General features: G+C 41.2%; 2 protein-coding genes across 5 annotated transcripts; one reads left to right on the forward strand and one right to left on the reverse strand.

The window, feature by feature from the left end:
* Nucleotides 1–83: 83 nt before the first annotated feature.
* On the forward strand, nt 84–10,396 carry casp8 (caspase 8, apoptosis-related cysteine peptidase). 2 transcript variants are annotated; one of them, XM_010888813.4, is made up of 11 exons: nt 84–527; nt 2,362–2,523; nt 4,628–4,818; nt 4,929–5,034; nt 7,722–7,851; nt 7,940–8,047; nt 8,117–8,184; nt 8,266–8,380; nt 8,922–9,049; nt 9,140–9,510; nt 9,585–10,396. In XM_010888813.4, the coding sequence occupies exons 2-11, from the start codon at nt 2,416–2,418 to the stop codon at nt 9,712–9,714; spliced, it is 1,455 nt and encodes a 484-aa protein (XP_010887115.2). In that variant the 5' UTR covers nt 84–527; nt 2,362–2,415; the 3' UTR covers nt 9,715–10,396. The 2 variants fall into 2 exon arrangements, with proteins under 2 accessions (XP_010887115.2, XP_010887106.2); XM_010888804.4 differs by having other exon boundaries at nt 87–527; nt 8,263–8,380.
* Nucleotides 10,380–26,702, reverse strand: LOC105021271 (caspase-7). 3 transcript variants are annotated; one of them, XM_020045528.2, is made up of 7 exons: nt 26,567–26,702; nt 16,857–16,918; nt 16,233–16,579; nt 16,024–16,064; nt 14,804–14,915; nt 14,102–14,678; nt 10,380–10,768 (listed from the first exon to the last, which is right to left on the reverse strand). In XM_020045528.2, exons 3-7 carry the CDS (start codon nt 16,570–16,572, stop codon nt 10,585–10,587), a joined length of 1,254 nt encoding a protein of 417 aa, XP_019901087.2. In that variant the 5' UTR covers nt 16,573–16,579; nt 16,857–16,918; nt 26,567–26,702; the 3' UTR covers nt 10,380–10,584. The 3 variants fall into 3 exon arrangements, with proteins under 3 accessions (XP_019901087.2, XP_010887143.2, XP_010887129.2); XM_010888841.4 differs by lacking the exon at nt 16,857–16,918 and having other exon boundaries at nt 26,591–26,702; XM_010888827.4 differs by lacking the exon at nt 16,857–16,918 and having other exon boundaries at nt 26,567–26,701.

Below are 26,702 nucleotides of genomic sequence, written 5' to 3' on the forward strand. Positions count from 1 at the left end.
GTCTGGTGCTGGAAAAACTTAGCAAACACGTATCGCTGACGCAGCCACGTCTTAAAGCAAACCGCGTCAGTTTCTGACGTCAGTGACGCTAAGTCTCATGGTTAATGTTTTGGTGCTTTTCAAAACCAGAAACTAACTGTATAACACGGTGTCTTAATACAAAGCTCGAAACATTTGTAACCCATAGTCACTATAATAGCCGAATTGATTTTTTAATGTTGAAAATATTCAATATGTACGTTGCAAAGCAATATACATATAGCAAATATACACTATGATTCAGTATCGCGAATAGTCGACTATTGAGAATAATTTCCGGAGCCACTTGTAGGATCCCCTTATGACCATTTCCTGACAAACCGAAAGAAAACGGGATAGCCGGTCAAAGCATCGGAGTTGTGGCTGGCCACGGAAATATTTTGTTAAAAAGTATTCTTTTATTAGAAAAGTGTATGAATTGATTTTAGTTGGCTTCAAGTTGATATTCTGTGAACTAGGCTCCAGACTACGTGGTTGTAAAATCTAAGGTGAGGTTTTTACGCTTTCAAAAGTTGGCTTTTGAAATGTTTCTGCCTGTCACCGGACTCAAAAGTGACTAACAAGTCAAACGTATTTAGCAACACTCTTTACTTATTCTTATCCAATAGCAAATTTGTTCCTAGCCTAGTTTTAAGGTTGCGCATTTGACATTGTTGTTAATCACTTAGAAATGCTGACACTTTTGACAGTTCTTTAGTATGAAATACATAAAATATACATACAGTGGATATAAAATTCTACATAACCCCGTTAAAATGGCAGGTTCTTGTGATGTAAAACAATGAGACAAAGATAAATCATGTCAGAACTTTTTCCACTTTTAATGTGACCCAAAATGTGAACCATTCAATTGATAAACAAACTGAAAAATAAGTGTGCACACCCTCTTAACTGGGGATGTAGCGGTGTTCGGAATTAACCAATCACATACAAACTCATGTTAAATAGAAGTCATTACACACCTGCCATCATTTAAAGTGACTGACAAATAAGGTTTAGCTGTTCTAGTAGGATTTTCCTGAAATTGTCTTAGTTGCATCTCAGAGCAAAAGCCATGGTCCACAGAGAGCTTCCAAAGCATCAGAGGGATCTCATTGTTGAAAGATATCAGTCAGGAGAAGGGTACAAAATAATTTCCAATGCATAGATGTACTATGGAACACAGTGAAGACAGTCATCAAGTGGAGAAAATATGGCACAACAGAGACATTACCAAGAACTGGACGTCCATCCAAAATGTATGAAAAGATGAGAAAACTGGTCAGGGAGGCTTCCAAGAGGCCTACAGCAACATTAAATGAACTGCAGGAATTTCTGGCAAGTACTGGCTGTGGGCTACATGTGACAACAATCTCCTGTATTCTTCATATGAATGGGCTATGGGTTGGGTGGCAAGACGGAAGACTTTTCATACTAAGAAAAACATCCAAGCTTGGCAAAAGTTTGCAAAAACAAACATCATGTCTCCCAAAAGAACACTTGGGAAAATGTGTTATGGTCTAATGAAACCAAGGTTGAACTTTCTGGCCGTAATTCCAAAAGGTATGTTTGGCACAAAAAAAAAACCTGCACATCACCCAAAGAACACCATACCTACAGTGAAGCATGGTGGTGGCAGCATCATGCTTTGGGGCTGTTTTTCTTCAGCTGGAACCGGGGCCTTAGGGTGGAGGGAATTATAAACAGTTCCAAATACTAGGCAATTTTGGCACAAAACCTTCAGGTGTCTGTTAGAAAGCTGAAGAGGAAGTTCACCTTTCAGCACGACAATGACCCAAAGCACACATCCAAATCCACAAAAGCATGGCTTCACCAGAAGAAGATTAACGTTTTGGAATTGCCCTGCCAGAGCCCAGACCTGAATACAATTAAACATTTGTGGGGTGATCTGAAGAGGGCTGTGCACAGGAGATGTCCATGCAAGCTGACAGATTTGGAGCGCTTTTGCAAAGAAGAGCAGGCAAGTACTGCCATGTCAAGATGTGCCATGCTAATAGACTCTTACCCAAAAAGGCTGAGTGCTGTAATAAAATCAAAAGGTGCTTATCAGTTTAAGGGTGTGCACACTTATGCAACCAGGTTATTGTGAGTTTATTTTTTATTTCCCCCCTTCAAAGATTTCAGTTTGTTTTTCAATTGAATTGTTCACTGTTATAGGTCACATTGAAGGTGGAAAAGGTTCTGACATGATTTCTTTGTCTCATTTTTTTACATCACAAGAACCTGGCATTTTAACAGGGGTATGTAGACTTTATATCCACTGTATTTTGAGTTGTTTATAAAATTAATCATTTATATCCTCCCCGTCCTCTTTTTCAACAGTGACAACAACTGAATGGTTCATGCGGTCAGGTCAGGGGTTCTAGTGTGTTTGTGATGGACCTGCAGCTACTGTCCCGCGTGGATGACGAGCTGGATTCGTCTGAGGTGGCTGCCCTGTGCTTCCTGTCCAGAGATGTACTCAACAGAAAAAGCCTGGAGAAGGTTTGTGACAGTGTTTCTGACCTATTTCACATCAGTATGCTCCATTTATGTCTGTAGGAGTGAGGATAAAGTAACTGTCCACATTTAGTGTTAAATACTACGGTCATGCACTACATACAATGGGGAGAACAAGTATTTGATACACCGCTGATTTTGCAGGTTTTCCCACTTACAAAGCATGTAGAATTCTTTAATTTTTATCATAGGTACTCTTCAACTGTGAGTGACGGAATCTAAAACAGAAATCCAGAAAATCACATTGTATGATTTTTAAGTAATTAATTAGCATTTTATTGCATGACATAAGTATTTGATCACCTACCAACCAGTAAGAATTCCGGCTCTCACAGACCTGTTTGTTTTTCTTTAAGAAGCCATCATGTTCTCCACTCATTACCTGTATTAACTGCACCTGTTTGAACTTGTTACCCGTATAAAAGACACCTGTACACACACTCAAACAGTCTCCAACCTCTCCACAATGGCCAAGACCAGAGAGCTGTGTAAGGACATCTGGAATAAAACTGTAGACCTGAACAAGGCTGGGATGGACTTGCACACACTGCAGCAGGGAATTTGGTCCACTCCTCCAAACAGACCTTCTCCAGATCCTTCAGGTTTCGAGGCTGTCGCTGGGCAATACGGACTTTCAGTTCCCTCCAAAGATTTTCTGTTGGGTTTAGGTCTGGAGACTGGCTAGGCCACTCCAGGACCTTGAGATGCTTCTTATGGAGCCACTCCTTAGTTGCCCTGGCTGTGTGTTTGGGTCGTTGTCATGCTGGAAGACCCAGCCACAACCCATTTTCAATGCTCTTACTGAGGGAAGGAGGCTGTTGGCCAAGATCTTGCGATACATGGCCCCATTCATCCTCCCCTCAATACGGTACAGTCGTCCTGTCCCCTTTGCAGAAAAGCATCCCCAAAGAATGATGTTTCCACTTCAATGCTACATGGTTGGGATGGTGTTCTTGGGGTTGTACTAATCCTTCTTCCTCCAAACAAGGCGAGTGGGGTTTAGACCAAAAACTCTATTTTTGTCTCATCACACCACATGACCTTCTCCCATTCCTCCTCTGGATCATGCAGATGGTCATTGGCAAACTTCAGACGGGCCTGAACATGCGCTGGCTTGAGCAGGGGGATCTTGCGTGCGCTGCAGGATTTTAATCCATGTCCATGTTACTAATGGTTTCTTTGAGACTGTGGTCCCAGCTCTCTTCAGGTCATTGACCAGGTCCTGCCGTGTTGTTCTGGGCGGATCCCTCACCTTCCTCATGATCATTGATGCCCCACGAAGTGAGATCTTGCATGGAGCCCCAAACCTAATAATTGCGCCAACAGTTGTTGCCTTCTCACCATGCTGCTTGCCTATTGTCCTGTAGCCCATCCCAGCCTTGTGCAGATCGACAATTTTATCCCTGATGTCCTTACACAGCTCTCTGGTCTTGGCCATTGTGGAGAGGTTGGAGTCTTTTTGATTGTGTGGATAGGTGTCTTTTATACATGTAACAAGTTCAAACAGGTGCAGTTAATACAGGTAATGAGTGGAGAACAGGAGGGCTTCTTTAAGAAAAACGAACATGTCTGTGAGAGCTGGAATTCTTACAGGTTGGTAGGTGATCAAATACTTATATCATGCAATAAAATGCAAAATTATTATTTAAAAATCATACAATGGGATTTTCTGGATTTTTGTTTTAGATTCCGTCACTCACAGTTGAAGTGTACATATGATAAAAATGACAGACCTCTACATGCTTTGTAGGTAGGAAAACCTGCAAAATTGGCAGTGTATCAAATACTTGTTCTCCCCACTGTACTTCAGTCACGGTTTGCCATCATTGAAGTTGTTTTTCTTGACATCCGAAAATGTGTCCTGTTATACAAAACAATCATGAATCACCCCTAACCAATTGACCTTTCAGCCAATGATACATTTTACTCTCCTTTACCCAGGTGTGCCTCTGGTCCAACCATTACATTTCTGGGACCAATCAAAACTGTTAAATAGGTTTTACATTCTTTGAGTAGAGGAAGAGTTTGTATTTTCCTGATTCTGAATCTAAACACACACCCTATCTAACCCGTTGTGGTCTGGCACTAGGTGAAGGATGGGCGTGACCTTTTCCTAAGGCTGAAGGAGAAAAGCCTGTTGGAGGATCACCAGTTCCTTTCTCAACTCCTCAAAGTCATTGGTCGAGTAGACTTACTCCTCCTCCTCGAGACTGATAGTAGACAGCCAGAGCAACCGGCAAACACACAAACTGACGCAAGTCCCATCCTCTCACAGTACAGGTGCATTTGGGTAGATTTTTTGTGTACTTGTTGTGTATATCTGTGTGTGTGTTTTCAAACAAATAGTCCACTAGAAGCAGATAAGTAACTGTTTTTATTACCTCTCTCAGGGTGATGTTGTACGAGGTGTCAGAAGATGTAACTATGGAGTGTCTCACTAAGATGAAGTTTCTGCTGACTGGGAAACTGCCCAGAGGACGACTAGATCCCTGCAATGTAAGAAGTGGTAAAGGCCAATTTATACAGTACAGTACCAGTCAAAGATTTGGACATACTTACACATTCAAGTGTATTTTTTTTTAATGGTTTTCCACATTGTATAAAACTAACTAAAAATAACAAATGAAATCAGGTAGTAACCAAAAAAGTGTTAAACAGACCAAAATAGATTTCATATTGTAGATTCTTCAAAGTAGCCACCCTTTGCCTTGATGACAGCTTTGCACTCTCTTTGCATTCTCTTAACCAGGGTCATGAGGTAGTTGTCTGGAAAGCCTTTCAATGAACAGGTGTTTAAAGTTGATTTGTGGAATTTATTGCCTTAATGTATAGTCAATTAGTTGTTTGGACAAGGTAGGGTTGGTATACAGAAGACCATCATCATGTCTATACTGTAGTAGTCCATATTATAGCAAGAACAGCTCATATAAGGAAACAACAGTCCATCATTACTTCAAGATATATAGGTCAGTCAATCTGGAAAGGGTCACAAACTGTGAACCTTTCTTCAAGTGCAGTCGCAAAAACCATCAAGTGCTATGATGATGAAACATGCTCACGTGAGGAAAACCACAAGAAAGGAAGATCCATAGTTACCTCTGCTGCAGAGGATGAGTCCATTTGAATTACCAGCCAGTAACAGACACATCTCAGCATTAACTGGTCAGAGGAAACTGCGTGAATCAGGCCTTTATTGTCAAATTGCTGCAAATAAACCACTCCTAAAGGACACCAATAAGAAGAGACTTGCATAGGCCAAGAAAACACGAGAAATTGATATTAGACCAGTGGAAATCTGTCCTTTGGTTCAAATTTAAAATGTTGGGTTCCAAACAGCGTGTCTTTGCAAGACACTGAGTGGGTGAACGGGTGATTTCTTCTTCATATGTGGTTCCCACTGTGTTTGCCACCTGTTTTGGTTACTACATGATTCCATATGTGTTATTTAAATAGTTCTGATGTTTTAAGTATTATTCTACAATGTGGAACATTTAAAAAATATCGAAATACCCTTGAATGAGTAGGTGTCCAAACCTTCGCACCCATACACTTACAGCTCTGTAAAAAATTGAGACCACTGCAAAATTATCAGTTTCTCTTTTTTATATTGTTCATAGGTACATGTTTGAGTAAAATTAAAATGTTTGTTTTATTCTATAAACTACTGACAACATTATACCCAGATTCCAAAGAAATATAGTGTCATTTACAGTATTTATTTGTCGAAAACAACACTGGTCAAAATAATCAAAGAAAGATACATAGTTGTCAGACCTCAAATAATGCAAAGAAAACAAATTGCTATTCATTTTTCAACAACAAAATACTAATGTTTTAACTTAGGAAGAGTTCAGAAATCAATATTTGGTGGAATAACCCAGATTTTTTATCACAGCTTTCATGCGTCTTGGCATGCACTCCACCAGTCTGTCATATTGCTGTTAGGTGACTTTATGCCACTCCTGGCACAAAGATTCAAGTACCTCGGCTTTGTTTGATATCTTGTGACCATCCATCTTCCCCTTGATCAAATTCCAGAGGTTTTCAATGGGGTTCAGGTCTGGAGATTGGGCTGACCATGACAGGGTCTTGATCTGGTGGTCCTCCATCCACACCTTCATTGACCTGGCTGTGTGGCATGGAGCATTGTCCTTCTCAGAGTTGGGGAACATTGTCAGAGCAGAAGGAAGCAGGTGTTCTTCCAGGGATAACCTTGTACTTGGCTTGATTCATGCGTCCTTCACAAAGACAAATCTGCCCGATTCCAGCCTTGCTGAAGCATCCCCAGATCATCCTTGATCCTCAACCAAATTTCACAGTGGGTGTGAGACACTGTGGCTTGTAGGCCTCTCCAGGTCTCCGTCTAACCATTAGACGACCAGGTGTTGGGCAAAGCTGAAAATGTAACTCGTCAGAGATGACCTTACGCCATTTCTCTACGGCCCAATCCTTATGGTCTTTTGCAAACTTCAGCCTGGCTATTTCTTCTCATAGATGAAGTTTTTTTTTCTAGCTTTGCACTACTTCAGCCCTGCCCCTAGGAGCCTGTTTCGAACAGTCCTCGCTGTGCACTTCACCCCAGCTGCTGTTTGGCATTCTTTTTGTAGGTCACTTGATGTCATCCTACGGTTGTTGAGTGACATTCAAATTAGTTGATGGTCATCTCGGTCAGTGGACAGTCGTTTTCTCCCTCTGCCAGTCTGTAGCTTTATTGTCCCCAATGTCTGTTGCTTGACCTTGTTTTTATGAACCGTCGTCTTTTCAGGATGGAAGGAACCTGACGATCACTGTATCCCTCTGCCAGTAAAGCCAGAATTGAACCCTTCTTTTCCTCACTCAAAGTTTTTCTTTTCAACTCTTTTGTCATGCTGAATAGTAATTTTTTTGTTCAAATTACCTTTGAGGTACTACTTGCACTGTTTTTGCCATCCAGCTGGTCCTATTGCAAGAGGATAGTGATGACCACAGCAGTGGTTTTTATACTTTTCCTCGTTAAATTAGATTTGGTTTAGGTAATCACCTAATCAGCACCTCATTAAGTAAAATGAGGTGTGCCTGTGTTGGAATTTAAGAGATACTGGAAAGGAATGGCTGCCATACATGTAGAGATGCTGATTTAAGAAATCTTAGGAGTGGTCTCTTAATTTTGTCCAGAGTTGTACATTCTTTCTGTCTTTATGTAGACTGCTCTGGAGGTGCTATGTGAGATGGAGAGGCAGGGACTGCTGACAGAGGACAGACTGGATGAGCTACAGAGCATATTGGAGCAGTGTGACACACAGCTGGCCTTCAAAGTATGGAAGCACATTGAAGGTACGTATTTACACACACCTAGCCAGCAGGGACTGTCTCACTAATTTCCCAAACCAAAGCCTTATTGTGTTTTCTTTTCTAAATCTAGCACGCCTGTCAATGCAAGGGTCCTCTGTCCAGCAGTTCAGCTCTTACCAGACACATGATCCCCCACTGTCACTTCAGACCCTGTCTATATCGGAAACAAGTCCCATCCGTAGGTCACATGCTTGAAAACACACACACACACACACACACAGTATCTGATGTGTGTCCGTATCCACAGGTGAGCCGGGGCCAATCATGAGTTTGTCCTCCGATGCACTGGCAGAGCCTCAGACTAGGCCAGATCAGGTAATCACTTCATCAGTGTACTGATAACCCTCTGGTTGTAGACCGAAAGGTGGACTATATAAAATGTGTTCCCCCCAGCAGATGGACAGCTATCTGATGACCAGTAATCCCAGAGGAACATGCTTCATCATCAATAACAACCATTTTAAAAGCACCTCCAAACTGTATGACAGACCAGGAACTGAGAAGGACGAGAGTAAGCATCCTCACTAATCTCATTGGTTAACAGCTAATTCCGTTAGGTTCATCAGTCAACCTGGATTTCATGTTATTCCCTCACTCCCATCTATCCAATGGTGTCAAAACCCTTACTCAGGCTACACTTTAAAACGCCATCAAGGTGATTATGATGCTAACATAGCAGAGCTGGCTGATAATATGAACCATATACTTTGTTGCAAGAGCCAGCTTAAAACATGGCTTTTACTAATATGGGTAAATGTAAGGGTATTAGCAGTTTGGTGTTGCATGCAGACCTCAACATCGGTAATTAGGAAGGTCTTAATATTTCTTGAAATAAACTACTGTCAAGACACCCTGATTAGCAAACCGAACACAATCCAAAAATATTACGGTAACTTATCATTCATGCAGTTTTGATTTGTTTTATTCTTTCTAAGATATATTCAGGTTGCCAAAATATGCATTGTGTTTATTTACTGAAACCACCAGTGGGCTGGAACGCACCTCCTTGCAGGTGTATTCTTTACTCCCCTGTTCTATCCATCTGTCTGTAGGTGCTCTGAAAAATGTGTTCACCAGCTTGGGTTTTCTAGTGAAGGTGAGACATGACTTGACAAAGGCCATCATGTTGAGGGAAGTAGAGGAACTGGGAAGGCAGACTCACGTAAATGCAGATGCTTTGGTAAGAAGTGGGATCATGATTTTCTATAGTACATATGACCTCCACTGAATGGAACTGAGTAAAACTATTCAAATATCTGTCTGGTCCTAGGTGGTGTGTGTCCTGTCTCATGGGGAGAAGGGGTGTGTCTTTGGGACAGATGGCGAGGAGGTGCCCATCCGCTCACTCACATTCCCCTTCACCAGTGCACGTTGCCACTCTTTGGCAGGCAAACCCAAACTGTTCTTCATCCAGGCCTGCCAGGGAAAGTGGTACCAGCAAGGGGCATTACTGCCCCCTATACCGCAGGAAGAGAAGGGTTGTTATGAAGCGGATGCCGGTACCATCGAGTCAGTCCCTTCAGATGCAGACTTCCTGATCGGTATGGCAACAGTGGAGGAACATAAGTCATTCCGGAACACTATGCAGGGTTCTATCTATATCCAGGAACTCTGCAAACAGCTGCGGTGGGGAGCGGACAGGTGAGTTCAACGGGGGTGGGGGGGTAGGCACGTGAGAGGTGGATTGTGATGTATATTTTCTGTTTCTTCTGTAGTGGGGAGGACATCCTGTCTGTGCTGACGCGGGTCAATCGTGAGGTCAGCAGGGGAGTTTATGGAATTTGGAAACAGATGCCTGAGCCCAAGTACACTCTCACCAAGAAACTTTTCCTTTCCTACCTCTGAAACATCCACTTGGAATGGACTGTCGTGATCATTCCAGGCTGCAGCATGTCTCCGTCAGTGTGGTGACCATTGCAGGTCCACATTTACAATAGCTCGCATTTCTGTTTTATGTGTAATTCATTTAGAAGAATCTGTAGATTTTTTTTTCTCCAATTTTGTGTGCAAAAACACTCTACTGTTTCGATCTGATGTAACAATAAAATGTGGGTAAGTCAAAGGAGGGTGAATACTTTTGAGATTTCATTTAGTAGATGCTATTATCCCCCCAAAAAAAGATTAAGTTCATGAGATCCATACATTTCTATATGACATTATGGCGGTTAAGGTATGTTTAATTGTCGGTTGGACAGAACTGTGTATAATAACCTTATATGGTTCTACCCATGCTGGTAATGGAGAAATTGGGCCTCTTTTTTATCAACAGTATGTTACTTTAAATTCAAAGACCATGACAGAAACACTTCTGGAGTCCAACTCTTGATAAAATATATATTTTAAGGTGATAGAAAAGACAGTTAAGAAAATATAATTGTATAAACATTCCCAAACAAAGTGAACTTTGATGTGAACTCATGGTTCTTGCAATTCTGAGATCAATCTTCACATATCATATTTTGGTTAAATTAAAACCAAGTGGTTTTGTTTAAAAAGTTAAAAAAAATGTAATAAAAAGTGAATCATCCCTTGTCAAATGCATCCCATTATGTAAATAGTATATACAAATTATCAAATGAAAATGGCACCTGATGATCATGTGATTATGCCATAATATTCCTGTCCTGTGTAGAAGCACGCTATTAAATCAAAACAGAAATTGACTGAGCATATGGACAGTTAATAATCAAGGGTACTATGGCAACATCAAGGTCATCAGTCAGTAGGCGTGGTCTCCGCAGGAAAGATAAGTTTCTTAGTTAAGGTGTCTCTGACTTCTGGTGATTGCTTGAACAGCTTGTAGCTATAATTACCATCAGTGTCTTTAACTGGATATTCATGCGCTTTCTTGCTCACTTCGTCTTTGACCGCTATAAGGATGTCATAGATGTCTTGCCCTCTGCAGAGACAGAAGATGTAAATAAAGTTAGTGTGTGTGTACAGTATCTCACAAAAGTGAGTAAACCCCTCATATTTTTGTAAATATGTGATTATATCTGTTCATGTGACAACACTGAAGAAATGACACTTTGCTACAATGTAATGTAGTGAGTGTACAGCTTGTATAACAGTGTACATTTGCTGTCCCCTCAAAATACCACAACACACAGCCATTAATGTCCAAACCGCTGGCAACAAAAGTGAGTACACCCCTAAATGGAAATGTCCAATTTGGGCCAAAAGTGTCAATATTTTGTGTGGCCACCATCATTTTACAGCACTGCCTTAACCCTCTTGGGCATGGAGTTCACCAGAGCTTCACAGGTTGCCACTGGAGTCCTCTTTCACTGCTCCATGACGACATCACTGAGGTGGTGGATGTTAGAGACCTTGCGCTCCTCCACATTCCGTTTGAGGATGCCCCACAGATGCTCAATAGGGTTTAGGTCTGGAGACATGCTTGGCCAGTCCATCACCTTTACCCTCAGCTTCCTTAGCAAGGCAGTGGTCGTGTTTGGGGTCGTTATCATGTTGGAATACTGCCCTGCGGCCCAGTCTCTGAAGGGAGGGGATCATGCTCACAGTCAGGGCTTGACATTGGCACCCGCCCACCCGCATTCGGCTGTGGTGGGTAACGCAGTCACTCTTACTAGCCACTTTGGTGGGTGGCAGTCTATATCTATACACAGGGTTTTTCCAGCTTTCAAAACTCAAACCAAAATCTTGCCCCGCTTCTGAGTGTTGGCATGGTAAAACATGATTTTGTGCAGGAGAATAGCCGTACTGTCAATGAAATCTGGCAACCTTGCATACAGGACCACACAGGTGATGAGATGAGTAACGTCAGAAATACAAGTGGACACCCAAGCATGTCAAAATATTTCAATAAAACGTAATAACCTCAAACTACATCCAAGCCGCATTCATTTTTTTAGAACTTTTCAGGTGACTTCTAGTATAGCCTACAATTACAGATTTATTTAAAGAGAGATCATGAGAAAAATGAAGATGACTGGTGAAAAGATAATCAGATTAGGGTACGTACTGTCACAAGAAACATTGGGCCATATATGCAATATACAGTGAAAAAGTCACTAAGAATACAAATATATGAAAAAAATATATATTTTCAAGTGTGAAGCCACATATATAATGTATTTCGGTCCAGTGCGAGGGTTGGGGTATCACTTATGTTTAATTTTGAGCCAGGAAAACCCCTGTGTGTTTTTATGTGTGTATATACAGTGGGTAAAACAAGTATTTGATACACTGCTGATTTTGCACGTTTTCCTACTTACAAAGCATGTCAAGTCTGTAATGTTTATCATAGGTACTCTTTAAATGTGAGAGACGGAATCTAAAACAAAAAACCAGAAAATCAAATTACAGACTTCTACATGCTTTGTAAGTGGGAAAACCTGCAAAATCGGCAGTGTATAAAATACTTGTTCTCCCCACTGTGTGTATATATATATATATATATATATATATATATACACACACACACACACACATTTTTTTAAACTGTAGTCTCATTGCAATGAGTGACATTACGACCTACGTCCCTACAACTCCCATGAACACTACCTACATACAGTGTTTGATTCTGGTCCATTTGTGTTAGGCCTATTGCCTTGCATGCCAGTGACCAACAGTGTGAACTAGACAGGCTACGATGTAGCACTGATAAACAAATAAAACATAATTTCCCAACAACAAAATGGTGGCTAGTGAAAATGCTGAGTGGCTAGTAACTTTGAAAAACCACTAGCCACAATGGCTGGTGAGCCAAAAAGTTAATGTCAGGCGCTGGTCACAGTACATGTTGGCATTCATGGTTCCCTCAATGAACTGTAGCTCCCCAGTGCTGGCAGCACTCATGCAGCCCCAGACCATGACACTCCCACCAACATGCTTGACTGTAGGCAAGAGACACTTGTCTTTGTACTCCTCTCCTGGTTACCGCCACACACTACTGACACCATCTGAACCAAATACGTTTATCTTGGTCTCATCAGACCACAGGACATGGTTCCAGTAATCCATGTCCTTAGTGTGCTTGTATTTAGCAAACTGTTTGCGGGCTTTCTTGGGCATCATCTTTAGAAGAGGCTTCCTTCTGGGACGACAGTCATGCAGACCAATTTGATGCAGGTCTGAGCAATGACAAGCTGACCCCCCACCCCTTCAACCTCTGCAGCAATGCTGGCAGCACTCATACGTCTATTTCCCAAAGACAACCTCTGGATATGACGCTGAGCATGTGCACTCAACTTCTTTGGTCGACCATGGCGAGGCCTGTTCGAAGTGGAACCTGTCCTGTGAAACCGCTGTATGGTCTTGGCCACCGAGCTGCAGCTCAGTTTCAGGGTCTTGGCAATCTTCTTATAGCCTAGGCCATCTTTATGTAGAGCAACAATTATTGTTTTCATATCCTCAGAGAGTTCTTTGCCTTGAGGTGCCATGTTGAACTTCCAGTGACCAGTATGAGGGAGTGTGAGAATGATGACACCAAATTTAACACACCTGCTCCCCATTCACACCTGACACCTTGTAACACTAACGAGTCACATGACACTGGGGAGGGAAAATGGCTAATTGGGCCCAATTGGGACATTTTCACTTACAGGTGTACTCACTTTTTTTGCCAGCGGTTTAGACATTAATGGCTGTGTGTTGAGTTATTTTGAGGGGACAGCAAATGTACACTGTTATACAAGCTGTACACTCACTACTTTACATTGTAGCAAAGTGTCATTTCTTCAATGTTGTCACATGAAAAGATATACTCAAATATTTACAATAATGTGAGGGGTGTACTCACTTTTGTGAGATACTATATGTATATTGAACCCCTCCCCACCAGGGAGGGGTTCAGATCAAGCATTAAACAGATCAAGCATTAAGCAGGACTAACACCTGCTTTGGCAGTGTGGGACATGTAACTGCATAAGAACGGTCAAGTGCGTTATTCACAAAGCCACACCTGTCCTACTTATGTTAGAAATTCAGAACAAGAAGTGGAGGCTGAAGCCTTTTGAAAGACAATTCATTTTTCTTCCATGAATGATTTTCCATTAAATTAAGATTATCAATAATGCAGGGGCAGTGTCCGCAATAATTTTTAACACGCAGCGCGGCTTGTCGATTTGACACCTACAGTATATTGCAGTTCCATCTCCAACATTGGCAAAGCAACCACTGAGCAAGATGTAAGCCTGTGTGGATCTGATTAAATTGGGCTTTAATTGAGGACGTGCATGACATGCAATGACATTCAAGTTGACATTACCTGCGGCAGCTTTTCTCCAGCTGACTACACAGAGACTGGATGAACCAGGTGCCATTGGTTTTGTCCCTGATAGTGAGATACCCCTCCACGTTGGACATAAAGACAAGGAAATCAGAATATATCGGATGGGTGTGTACTGGTACACCATCTGTGTCCATAAATGTGTCCATCTCCTGAACTTTAGGCTTCTTGTTCAACGGCACTCCATCCTGCACGTCAGATCCTAGACATGCCTGGATAAAGAACAGCTTGGGCTTTTCGAGAAGCATCCTACAGTTTCTGCCATTGAAAGGCGATTGGATATCGATGGTACGAATGACCATTCCATCTTTGCCAAAGACACCCTCTTTTTCTCCGTGACTCAAAATGCAGCAGACGAAGGCATCGCCATGCTGAGGAAGCTCCTTCAGCTCAGCAAATTCACCGCCAACCCACTCCTTCACAGCATGTGCCTGCAGATTCGATAACTGCTTGAGCTCAGAGAAAACCTCCAGCACATGTTTCATCTCCACTGCAGTCTGGTCCTTGCACATAAGCACAGTGAATTTCAGCCGGGTGAATACCTTGGCCAGATCCGCTGTTCGAGGAGACAAGACAACATTTAGGTGGCATGTATCTGCTCATTCCCTTGCACAAAGTAATGGCAAAAATGTAAGCTAGTCAGATGCAATAAAGACATTTAAGAAAGAATCACTGACATACATGCATCCTTGTCAGTTCCATGTCTGACTTTGAGACGATCATCAACAAAGTTCTTATTGTTGATGATTAAACACAGACCACGGGGAATGCTGCTCATGTCATAAACACCGACCTGGAGGGAGGGGAATACATGGGTCAGTTTCAAAGCCCATTTTGTGGCTCACTGCCAGAGACCTGGGTTCAATACCCATCATCACTCCTGTCTCCTTTTGATCAGCCTCCAAATGATTTTTACTGTCAAAGAAAGCATTGATTGAGAAAGCCATGTAAGATTTCCAGCTTTCTGAACAGAAGAATATGTATAGTGTAAAGTTAACTGAAATGGAGTACCATACAAAAGGTTTGTTGTACAAAAAGTATACTCCAGAAGAGAATACTAAAGAAATGTATCAAGAATCTACAACATCCTAAGGCATTCGTAAGGAAGTTGGTTTAAACAGCGGATGAAAAAGACCTCTCATAATAGCTAATGATCTACTAGTTGACCTGATGAACAGTTTCTTCCATTGAAGGTCAAGGGTCTTCTAGCAGGACCACTGAATACTGTCTTTGACCAGACTGTTGTAACGTTGGTGAGAAAAAACACATGCAGTCCCAAAACCTTTCATTAGACAACAATATATTTAATATATTGTCACATTTTTGTCACATCTTTTTATAACATTAAAGAATAGGAACACTTAACACACTACGAAATGTCCATTATCAATCTCTGTGTACTGAAAGAGATTTGTGTTACAATGAGAATGGTAAGTTAGGTATCAACATATTTAATTGTTGGCTAGTATATTAGCCCTACCACTATTGTAACTTTACAAGGACTTTAAAAGGTAGATTCAGTGATATTGTGTAAAAGGAAAGTAGGTCAATTTTCTCAACAACTGAGAGTGCAGATTCACAATGCCCAAGCTGTTACAGGGAAAATTAGTTTTTGCATGTTAGACCTAATTTTTTGTGTTGAAACATCATCAGACAGCCCTTGTGGACGAATTCAAATCCCCTGAGAATTTATTGGGCTGTTTAGTTGCGTGCACGAGCCAAATATCTCTATCTTAAAAAAGTGCAAGTCAAACCTGTGCAAAGAGTCTATGCCTTACTACTATAAGAGCAAAGTCTTGCATCTCATCGCGATATCTGAAGTGGTGCTTGGGGTAATGTAATTTCCCTGAGTCTACCTTCAAATGTAGGTAAGGAGGGGGGGGGGGGGGGAGGTTTATCACCTCATTGCCTCCAGGGACCGATGCCTCCGGATCAGAAACATCTAGGAACACAGAACACAGTTCAGACAAAAGTTCAGATACAGTAGGACTAATATCAGTTGTTTCAGTTGTAAACTGGTTTTCTCATGTTGTGTACAAAATTAACTGTTGGTTGTGTCTGCAAACAATATTAGATGTAGTATACAGCTGTCCAATCTGTGCAGTGTTACCAGTACAGGGAACTGGGAGACCAAGGGCAGGCCCAGAGGAGCAGTCACTGAGTGATGGTTTATTCTCCTGGTTGAATACTTCCTTCAGTTTAGGGTATTGGTCAACAATTTCTGTTTTTTGAAGCATGTCAAGGAAGACTTTGCATGTGTTTTCATCTTTATCCCTTAGTTTATCCAGTAAGAGGACAATGGTATCCCAGTTGGACTTATTAGAGCTGTGCAGCATGCGATATTCACGCGTAGTTATTAAACCACACTCCTCAACATGTTGAAGGATGAAACTGGAGTCCGCAGACAGGATCTCAGTTAATACAGTCTTATTCTCTCTCAGTGTCTCCATGCTGGACCTTACAGAAAAAAAGGGTCAGGGTTATTCATGATTTCAAAAATACAATCCTACAAATGCATATCAACAGCCAAGACAGGTGATGCTGGTTGGAGTTGTCTCAGCACCTTAGAATTGCATTCACAAAATCTGTGCTGTTCCTTAGTGGAACCCACAGTTGGGTTGTGGGTGTACCCATAGATACAAAACCAAGAGGCTTATCGCTGACGTCACCCAAAGAAATCTCTATGAGCGTAGAATGTTCTGTTATTAATGAAACAAGAAGAAAGCAAATGTACCCGTGTAATCAACAGATGCATCCGCTGTTTTCATTGTCCACTGAGTAGCTGTCTCCTGAGTTCTCAGAATAAAAGGACAGTTTCTTATAGAAAACCGCTATTTATATAACATTAAAATAATACAAATAAACACAAACAATAACAACCAGAATCTTGTGTTTTCCTAAATGTAATTGGTATGTTGTGAGATTGCTAGACAAAAATGTCATAAGGAAATGTGAAGACACTTCAAAAGATGTAGACAGATTATGGCTATCTGTATCTGATGAACTGTACTTAAAGGCCAGGCAAACGAAGAGATACGGCTATATCCGCAAAAGGCTTAGAGAAAATAATCACCTGACTACTTTAAAAAAGTTCCACAAAAAGCAAATGCTGCTTACTTCCGTTTTACACCAAGAGAGGCCACAGAATATACTTATTTTAGAAAAAACTTTTTTCATTGTATTCATGTTTTTGTTTACTTCGTGTAAAAAAGTGTTTTCGCAACAAATAAAGATATCTTCAAAACATGGCTTTAGTGAATTTTTTCAGGTGGATTAAAACTTTCAAACAGTAACCCTAACTCCAGGACAATTTTTGTGAGCTTGAGCATGTCTGAAAACAAAAAGCATGTAGAGATATAATAGCTACACTTCAACTGTGAGAGATGGAATCTAAAACAAAAATCCAGAAAATCACATTTTTAAATAATTAATTTGTATTTTATTGCATGACATAAGTATTTGATCATATACCAACCAGTAAGAATTCCTGTTAGTTTTTCTTTAAGAAGCCCTCCTGTTCTCCACTCATTACCTGTATTAACTGCACCTGTTTGAACTTGTTACATGTATAAAAGACACCTGTCCACACACTCAATCAAACAGACTCCAACCTCTTCACAATGGCCAAGACCAGAGAGCTGTGTAAGGACATCAGGGATAAAATTGTAGACCTGCACAAAGCTGGGATGGGCTACAGGACAATATGCAAGCAGATGGGTGAGAAGGCAACAACTGTTTATTATTAGAAAATGGAAGAAGTTCAAGATGACGGTCAATCTCCCTCGGTCTGGGGCTCCATGCAAGATCTCACCTCGTGGGGCATCAATGATCATGAGGAAGGTGAGGGATCAGCCCAGAACTACACGGCAGGACCTGGTCAATGACCTGAAGAGAGCTGGGACCACAGTCTCAAAGAAAACCATTAGTAACATACTACGCCGTCATGGATTAAAATCCTGCAGCGCACGCAAGGTCCCCCTGCTCAAGCCAGCGCATGTCCAGGCCTGTCTGAAGTTTGCCAATGACCATCTGGATGATCCAGAGGAGGAATGGGAGAAGGTCATGTGGTCTGATTAGACAAAACATTTTTTGCTTTTTGGTCTAAACTCCTCTCGCTGTGTTTGGAGGAAGAAGACGGATGAGAACAACCCCAAGAACACCATCCCAACCGTGAAGCATGGAGGTGGAAACATCATTCTTCAGGGATGATTTTCTGCAAAGGGGACAGGACGACTGCACTGTATTGAGGGGAGGATGGATAGGGCCATGTATCACGAGATCTTGGCCAACATCACTTCTAATTAATGTGACTTTCCCTCAGTAAGAGCATTGAAGATGGGTCGTGGCTGGGTCTTCCAGCATGACAACGACCCAAAACACACAGCCAGGGCAACTAAGGAGTGGATCCGTAAGAAGCATCTCAAGGTCCTGGAGTGGCCTAACCAGTCTCCAGACCTGAACCCAATAGAAAATCTTTGGAGGGAAGCTGAAAGTCCGTATTGCCCAGCGACAGCCCCGAAACCTGAAGGATCTGGAGAAGGTCTGTATGGAGGAGTGGGCCAAAATCCCTGCTGCAGTGTGTGCAAACCTGGTCAAGAACTACATATACTACTATAACTACTACCATAATGACGTCAGGGCTGAGTAAGAAATAAACGGTAACTACTATATATATACACTCAGCAAAAAAAGAAACGTCCCTTTTTCAGGACTGTGTATTTCAACAATAATGTTGTAAAAATCCAAATAACTTTACAGATCTTCATTGCAAAGGGTTTAAACAATGTTTTCCATGCATGTTCAATTAACCATAATCAATTAAATAACATGCACCTGTGGAATGGTCGTTAAAACCTTAACAGCTTACAAAGAAAGATGCCCAGGGTCCCTGCTCATCTGCGTGAACGTGCATTAGGCATGCTGCAGGGAGGCATGAGGACTGCTGATGTGGCCAGGGCAATAAATTGCCATGTCCGCACTGTGAGACGCCTAAGACAGCGCTACAGGGAGACAGGAAGGACAGCTGATCATCCTCGCAGTGGAAGACCACGTGTAACAACACCTGCACAGGTACATCCGAATATCACACCTGCGTGACAGGTACAGGATGGCCACAACAACTGCCCGAGTCACACCAGGAACACACAATCCCTCCATCAGTGCTCAGACTGTCCGCAATAGGCTGAGAGAGGCTGGACTGAGGGCTTGTAGGCCTGTTGTAAGGCAGGTCCTTACCAGACATCACAAGCAACAACGGCGCATACTTTTGGTTTTGAGCCGCCCTTCATTCAGGAACACATTTCTGTTAGTCACATGTCTGTGAAACATTTTTAGTTTATGTCTAGTTTATGTCTTATGTCTTATAGTTTATGTCTTAAGTAAAAACAGTTGAAAGTCAGAGGGCATTTCTTTTTTTGCTGAGTATATGTATTTACATGTATTTATATATATATATATATATATATAACACACAGGGGTTTTCCTGGCTCAAAATTAAACATAGGTGGTACCCCAACCCTCGCACTCTACCGAAATACTTTATATATGTGGCTACACACCTGAAAAGTGATGAAACTATTGAACCTGTCTTGTGTTAAATCTGCCCTGTTGTCCGTGTCCACTTGAGCAGCTAATGCACGCTGCAATGTCCTCCCTTATATCAGCCAAAATATATAAGCAATATATGTATTCTTACCATAGACCTATTAGCATGTTATTTAAAAAGAAATATGAAATTCCTCATCAGCTATATAGCAGACAATATTATTGTTGTCTATTTTCGTTGTTATGCTATATTCTTGTTAATATAGATTTGCATAAATACGAAACAGAGCTGCATATATAACAGCATTTTCATGTAATTTTTTCCTCCATCCTTGCCTTGACGCCACATCATTCATTTCCCTCTCTCGACCTCCTTCATCTTTACTAGGCTCTGCTGCTGTTGCTGATCCAAAGTCTTCTTCACATTCATATATTTATATTCTTAGTGACTTAAATATGTTAATTGTATATTTTTTTCACTGTATATTGCATATATAGCCCAATGTTTTTTGTGACAGTACATACCCTAATCTGATTATCTTTTCACCAGTCATCTTCATTTTTCTCACGATCTCTCTTTAAATAAATCTGCAATTGTAGGCTATACTAGAAGTCACCTGAAAAGTTTTTTAAAATGTAGGCGGCTTGGATGTAGTTTGAGCTTATTACATTTTACTGAAATATTTTGACATGCTTGGGTGTAAAAGAAAACTAAGATCCACTTATATTTCTGACGTTACTCTCCGCAAGGTTGCCATATTTCATTGACATTACGGCTATTCTCCCGCACAAAATCATGTTTTACCATGCCAACACTCAGAGGCTGTGCGAGATTTTGGTTTGAGTTTTGAAAGCTGTAAAAACCCTGTGTAAAGATATAGAATGCCACCCCGCCAAAGTGGCTAGTAAGAGTGACTGCGTTACCCACCACCGCCGAATTCGACCTGCATTTGGCGGGTGGGCGGGTGCCAATGTCAAGCCCTGCTGACAGGACTATCATGGCCCTACCATGTCATGTTCCGGTGACTTCTTTTGTCTGAGTGGACACAGCAACTTGCCAATTCCACACATTACTTCTGATTGGGGTTTTATGATACTCAAGTTTACCATAAGTAAATAAGATGTTTAGTTAGAAAAGCTAAATCTCTGTGAAGTTCCAAATGGTTTAAACAATTTACTATTGAGGCGCAGGTTAAATCAAACTTCTGCAAATTAATGTTAAATATTACTAGCTCAAAACAGACTGAATTGTCTATAATGACGGATGATGGGAATGTCCGAAAAAAGTAGGGAAACACAAAGCCTATGTCACCCCCTTTCCTGATTGGTTGCCAGGTGTCAAAACACCATATACATCATGGCTCTTGAACTGCTGAATCAGTCCTGATGTGCGTCTACCTGGTAGTTCATCAAAGTCACTGGGTGTCCAATGATGAATAGGCACCTGATCAGAATGTGAGGATAAACAACCCGAGTTTTGGCCCTCCATTACCATAGTTGATTAGCCTTGATCTACAGTACCATTATTCTCTGTTATTACAGGCACACAAAAACGCAAACCAAACATCCATCATGTCATCGCCTTTTAATCTGACATACAGGATGATGCTGGTAATTTTGCAGCAGCAGGTGTGTGAGACACCTTTACCAGTGTTAAGGCATATGTCCCAATGGATCACAGTCACAGAAGTGATAGTCAAACCCATAGACTGTATAAATAATGGACAACGCCCTTTCGCTCTTTTCCATTGGTGAAAAATGAAGCCACCAGTGTCCTGATACGGCGCTGACATCTTGGACTTGCGTCTGCGCAGATAGCGATCTTGGGACTAGTTCTGCGCAGTAGTTATGCGCAGTAGCGAGAAGGAAGTAAAGCCGTAAAGCCGCGAAATCAACGGCCCCACCCCTGTGCCCCGCCCTCACTCTCCCTCGCAGAATGCACATACCGTAATCAATCGCAAGTCCAAGTACAGTACAACCTTTGCTTGTTAAACCTAGACGATATGTTATAGCCTAACTTACATCATGTTTAACCTTAATTTAGAATAGGCCTAATACAAAAATAATTGGTAACTTCTAGCTAACAATCACCTGCTAGCTATTAACATGGCTATTAACGAGGCTTGTTGTTTTTTAGCTAACGTTAGCTAGCCCATTACATTTATTTACTAATTAAATAGCTTATAAATTTAACTAACCGAAAAAAATTCAAAGATCGATTGGAAATGCCAGATCGGTTAGGACAATGTACTGCAGAACAACCCATTATGTCCGTGTGAAATTATATCAATTATAGAAATTTAGAGATTAAATGTAAAGTTCCAATCTCCTCAGTCCTCCGAAGATTCAGTGGCTCCTCAGCTCAGATAGCTGTCAATCACAGCTGTGAATCACGACGTCACACCACCGTTTTTAGAGCATTAAATAACTAACTAAAAACCAACTTATTTTAAAAACAAACTCTTGAATTTACATTAGCGTGATACAAACTACAGTAAATGACAGAAACCAGCTTCGGAAAAAATATATTTGAAGGGTAATTTAATTGTTTAGTTGGTCTCGCGTCCCATTGAATAACATGGGGAGGGCGGGGTTTATGACCTATACTGGGACCACTCACCAGGGGGCGATCGAGACGTTTTGGCTTCACTTTTCAGGGCTTGTGCGGCACGCTTGGTCAAACCACTACGTAAAAAAAAATATACACTATATTATTAAGTTGCTTGTTGTCATATTCAAGTCCTGGTCAGTAAGCATATATTGCTGCTAATTGTGCTATTTTTAGTGTCAAATTGTTATTGACACGTTCCATACATAAAGAGCTTGTTGCTACTGCACAAGGTGACATAAAGCACAACGCTAAATGTCCTGGGTTATAGGTAGTCCAGCTCAACAAGCATTAACACATGACAGACTGCATTGTAAAGGAATTACCGAACACCACTGTGTTGTGAGAAGGCATGAGGCTGAAGGGAATTGTCCTTCATGTTTTTATAAGGGTGCTTTTACATTCCATAGTACTTCACTGAGGGATTAGATTCATTTATAAACTTCAAATCCTGAATGCTGATTGGCTGATAGCCATGGTATTTGTAAGCAATAAGACCCTATGAGTTGTGATATATGGGCAATATACTAGGCGCTCGTCTTAGGCACGCATGGTATATTGGCCATACCTCACAAACCCCAGAAATGCCTTGTTGCTCTAATAAAGCTGTTACCAATTTGTAATGGGAAGTTCTCTTTCTACTGATTCGGATCTTGTCGAGTCTTTCAGTAAAAAGTTTGATTCTTATCGAGTAATTTCGTTCATTTGAGTCAGTAACGTCTACAGTCCCCCAATTATCTGTTACAAACGTCTTTATTATGCTATTGTCTTGATCTATTTTTCTTAGTGAACGTAAAACTCACAGCATATTCCGTGGTTGGGTTGAACTCCACCAGTCGTTCAACTGAACTGTTGTTCAACGTTCAACTGACCCAAGTCAGCCGTTCACTAGTCTTTTTTTTACTTAGGCAAAGACAGCGGCTCCGTGCGGCTCCAAGCTCAGCCATCCGTGAGGAACTCGGAGTAGAGCCGCTGCTCCTTTGCGGCGAAAGGAGCCAGTTGAGGTGGTTCGGGCGTCTGGTAAGGATGCCCCCAGGACGTCTCCCTAGGGAGGTGTTCCAGGCACGTCCAGCTGGGAGGAGACCTCGGGGTAGGCCCAGGACTAGGTGGAGAGATTATATTTCGACACTGGCCTGGGAACGCCTCGGGATCCCCCAGTCAGAGCTGGCAAATGTGGCTCGGGAAAGGAAAGTTTGGGGTCCCCTGCTGGTGCTGCTGCCCCCGCGACCTGATACGGATAAGCGGATGAAGATGAAGAATCGATGTTTACTTATTATGCTGTCGACAGCAGTCTTTTAAATTACTATAGCGGTCGCTGAACGGGCGTGTTTATTTAACAATAATAGTTGTGTATATATCACAAAATGTTCCGGATAAAAGCCTGTTACTGTATTCCCATGGATGTCGTCATTAGAAAATGGGTATGCTGTCATTTGACTTTATTTGTTTTATTAATTTCCTTACTCAAAATAGTAGCGCATAAGTGGCCCCGACTTTTTACTTTAGAAGAGATTGTTTCTGTGTTATTAGGTGATACGACGTTGAAAGCGATAATGACGTCGGGGTATATGGTCCAAGTCAGCCAGCCAGCCACTCACTCACATTCACTCTTCTTGGTCGGGTCGCAGTCCGGCATAAAGGGCTTTATAAAATGAATGATCCAATCAGCATTCAGGATTCAAAGTGACTAGTTTATAATGGCCATTCTTGATGTGGAGTCAGCCTGGATCTTTTTCCGGGATAGCTTTTTGCAAATAATAAATAGACACGCCCCACTACAGAGATTTAGTGTTAAGGGGCGGGACAATCCGTGGTTCTTTTCTGAGCTTGGAGATATTCTTCATGACTGCAATTTAGCTTGGGCCAAAGCAAGAAAAACGGGATCTTCGTCTGATTGGCTTGTTTTTAGGCAGTTAAGAAATAAATGTTCTTCTTTTATTAAGAAAGCAAAATCTGACTTTTATCTGTCAGCCGCTACTAACACCTTAAATGATCCCAGAAAATTTTGGAAGGCTATAAAATTACTTTCTCTAAACAAAGATAGTATTAATGTTCCTTCTTTTATTATGAAAGAGTCTGCAGTAGTTCATGACAAGCTGGAGATAGTGAACCATTTTAATGAGCATTTTATTCAGTCTGGTTCTTTGTTTGACGTCTCTACAAGTGTCTTCAATCTCACTCCATTTTTAGTGGCTGATGTTCAAAAAGCCCTAAAAGGGCTGGCTCCTGAAAAACCTTTAGGACCTGATCTTATAGAGCCCTATAAGATCTTACTTTAGAGAGCAATACTATTCCCAAAATATGGAAATCTGCATTTGTTTGTCCTTTATTGAAAGGGGGTGACCCGTCAAATTTAAATAATTACCGGCCAATTTCTAATTTGTCTGTTTGGGCCAAAACGCTTGAATCCCTGGTGAGTGATCAGATGAAAAACTTCTTGCATGTTCAGGACATTTTATCCCCAGTTCAGTCAGGTTTTAGGAAAAAACATAGTACCATCACAGCTGCAATGAAGGTGATATCTCTGTTGCTCGTGACAAGAAGCAGCACTGTGCATCACTGTTTATTGATTTGTCAAAAGCCTTTGACACGGTTGATCATGATGTCTTAAAGATTAGGCTTCTTAATTCGGGGTTTTCAGAGAATACTGTCTCTTGGTTCTAAAACTATCTTAGTGACAGAACCCAGTGCATTAAGTATGATGGTGTTCAGTCTGGTATTTTACCAATCCTTAAAGGGGTTCCACAAGGTTCTGTGTTAGGCCCTTTTTTATTTACTATTTATATAAATAACCTTAATCGGCATGTGTCTGATGCAAACTTTCATTTTTATGCAGATGACACAGTTATTTACTATTGTGCACCCTCTCTTAAACAAGCCATTGCACATTTACAGAATGCCTTTACTGTGGTCCAAAACACATTGCTACAGCAGAAACTTGTGCTCAATGTAGAAAAAACCAAATGTATGCTTTTCACGGGCCCCCGGAATAGACCGCTGAATGTTCCCTCAGTGACTACTCTTGACGGACGTGAAATACAGACTGTTTCAACTTATAAGTATCTTGGTATTGTGATTGATGATTGCCTTTCATTTAAGCCTCATGTTTTCACTGTCTAGTGAGAAAGTTGAGGCTAAAATTGGGTTTTTATTTTCGAAATAAGCTGTGCTTTTCTTTTAATGTAAAAAAAACGGCTAGTGGCATCCACTTTTTTATCTGTGTTGGACTATGGTGATATATTGTATATGCATTCATCTGTTAAATGCCTTCATATGATTGACGCAGCCTATCATGCATCGCTGAGATGTATTACTAATTGTAAAGCTCGCACTCACCACTGTGAGCTGTCCTCTTGTGTAGGGTGGCCTGCTCTGGCCACACGGAGGCTTTGTCATTGGTACACATTTATATATAAGGCTATTCTTGGTGTGCTTCCATCCTATTTATGTTCACTTCTTATGAAAAAAAGTGCTGGTCATTATTCTCTCCGTTCTCAGGCTGTTGTCTTGCTTTCTGTCCCACATGTAAGTACTGAGCTGGGTAAAAAGGCCTTTGTTTATTCTGCTCCCTTTACATGGAATTTGTTATCTTGCGATATATCACGATATATCACGGAGTCCAGGCACTCTGTAATGCGTTGTGCCTAATAAGAGCCCTTTGCCATAGTAGATTGGTTATAAACCACTAACTCCTCTTGACATATTACTTATAATAAAAGGGCTTCAAAACCGAATTAAGGTAAACCAGATATCAGGTCTTATAACCCGTTTTCTAAGTGAGGTTATTAGCACAGTACGTGCTACCTCTATGACTAATACAATGTCTTATATCCTACGTTAGGGTAGGTGTCATAAAACTTAGTGCCTTCTTTTCCCATGGGAATGATCTTTGGGAAACAAAATTATACATCACGGAAACGATCCTGTGAAAATATTACCCCTGCTTGGGAACGTTTCTTTTCATGTGGATAGCGATAAAGGTACGTTAAAATTAGTAAGCCAGGTAGCTAGTGGACGTTAGCGAAATGAAAATGAAAATGAATACTAATGAAAACATTAGTATCACAAGTAAACTGAAAACATTGGTATCACAGACATGAGTTAACCATCTACAGAATACAAATATTTGTTAAAGTTATTATATGAAGGCGAAATGCAACCATTGAATGAATAGCAGCCTAGCTAACTAGTACAGTACTTCCGTGTATCCACTGTAGCTACTTTATATTGATGAGAATAGTTTTGCTAAATTGTCAATAATCTATTGCGAGTTAAACTAATATACAACTTACTGTATCTGATGATTGATTACTCACTCGCTGACTTCGAAAATTCACTTCCCGCGCTCAAGTCAAATACTTTCACTTAGCTGTGGGTTGCTTCCGGATGCAGGTTCCGCGCTCAGTCGAGCTCCACAGTTTAGCGTCG

Source organism: Esox lucius, chromosome 3 (genome assembly GCF_011004845.1).
Source record: "Esox lucius isolate fEsoLuc1 chromosome 3, fEsoLuc1.pri, whole genome shotgun sequence".
NCBI classification, from domain to species: Eukaryota; Metazoa; Chordata; class Actinopteri; order Esociformes; family Esocidae; genus Esox; species Esox lucius.

Coding starts and splice junctions, on each gene's coding strand:
- casp8 (XM_010888804.4), top strand. CDS start 2,416: ATGGACCTGCAGCTACTGTCCCGCGTGGATGACGAGCTGGATTCGTCT. Junction 7,852..7,939: donor AGTATGGAAGCACATTGAAG/GTACGTATTTAC, acceptor TTCTAAATCTAG/CACGCCTGTCAATGCAAGGG. Junction 8,048..8,116: donor ATCGGAAACAAGTCCCATCC/GTAGGTCACATG, acceptor CCGTATCCACAG/GTGAGCCGGGGCCAATCATG.
- LOC105021271 (XM_010888841.4), bottom strand. CDS start 16,572: ATGGAGACACTGAGAGAGAATAAGACTGTATTAACTGAGATCCTGTCT. Junction 14,679..14,803: donor TGGAACTGACAAGGATGCAT/GTATGTCAGTGA, acceptor CTCCTCGAACAG/CGGATCTGGCCAAGGTATTC. Junction 10,769..14,101: donor CTGGAGAAAAGCTGCCGCAG/GTAATGTCAACT, acceptor CTGTCTCTGCAG/AGGGCAAGACATCTATGACA.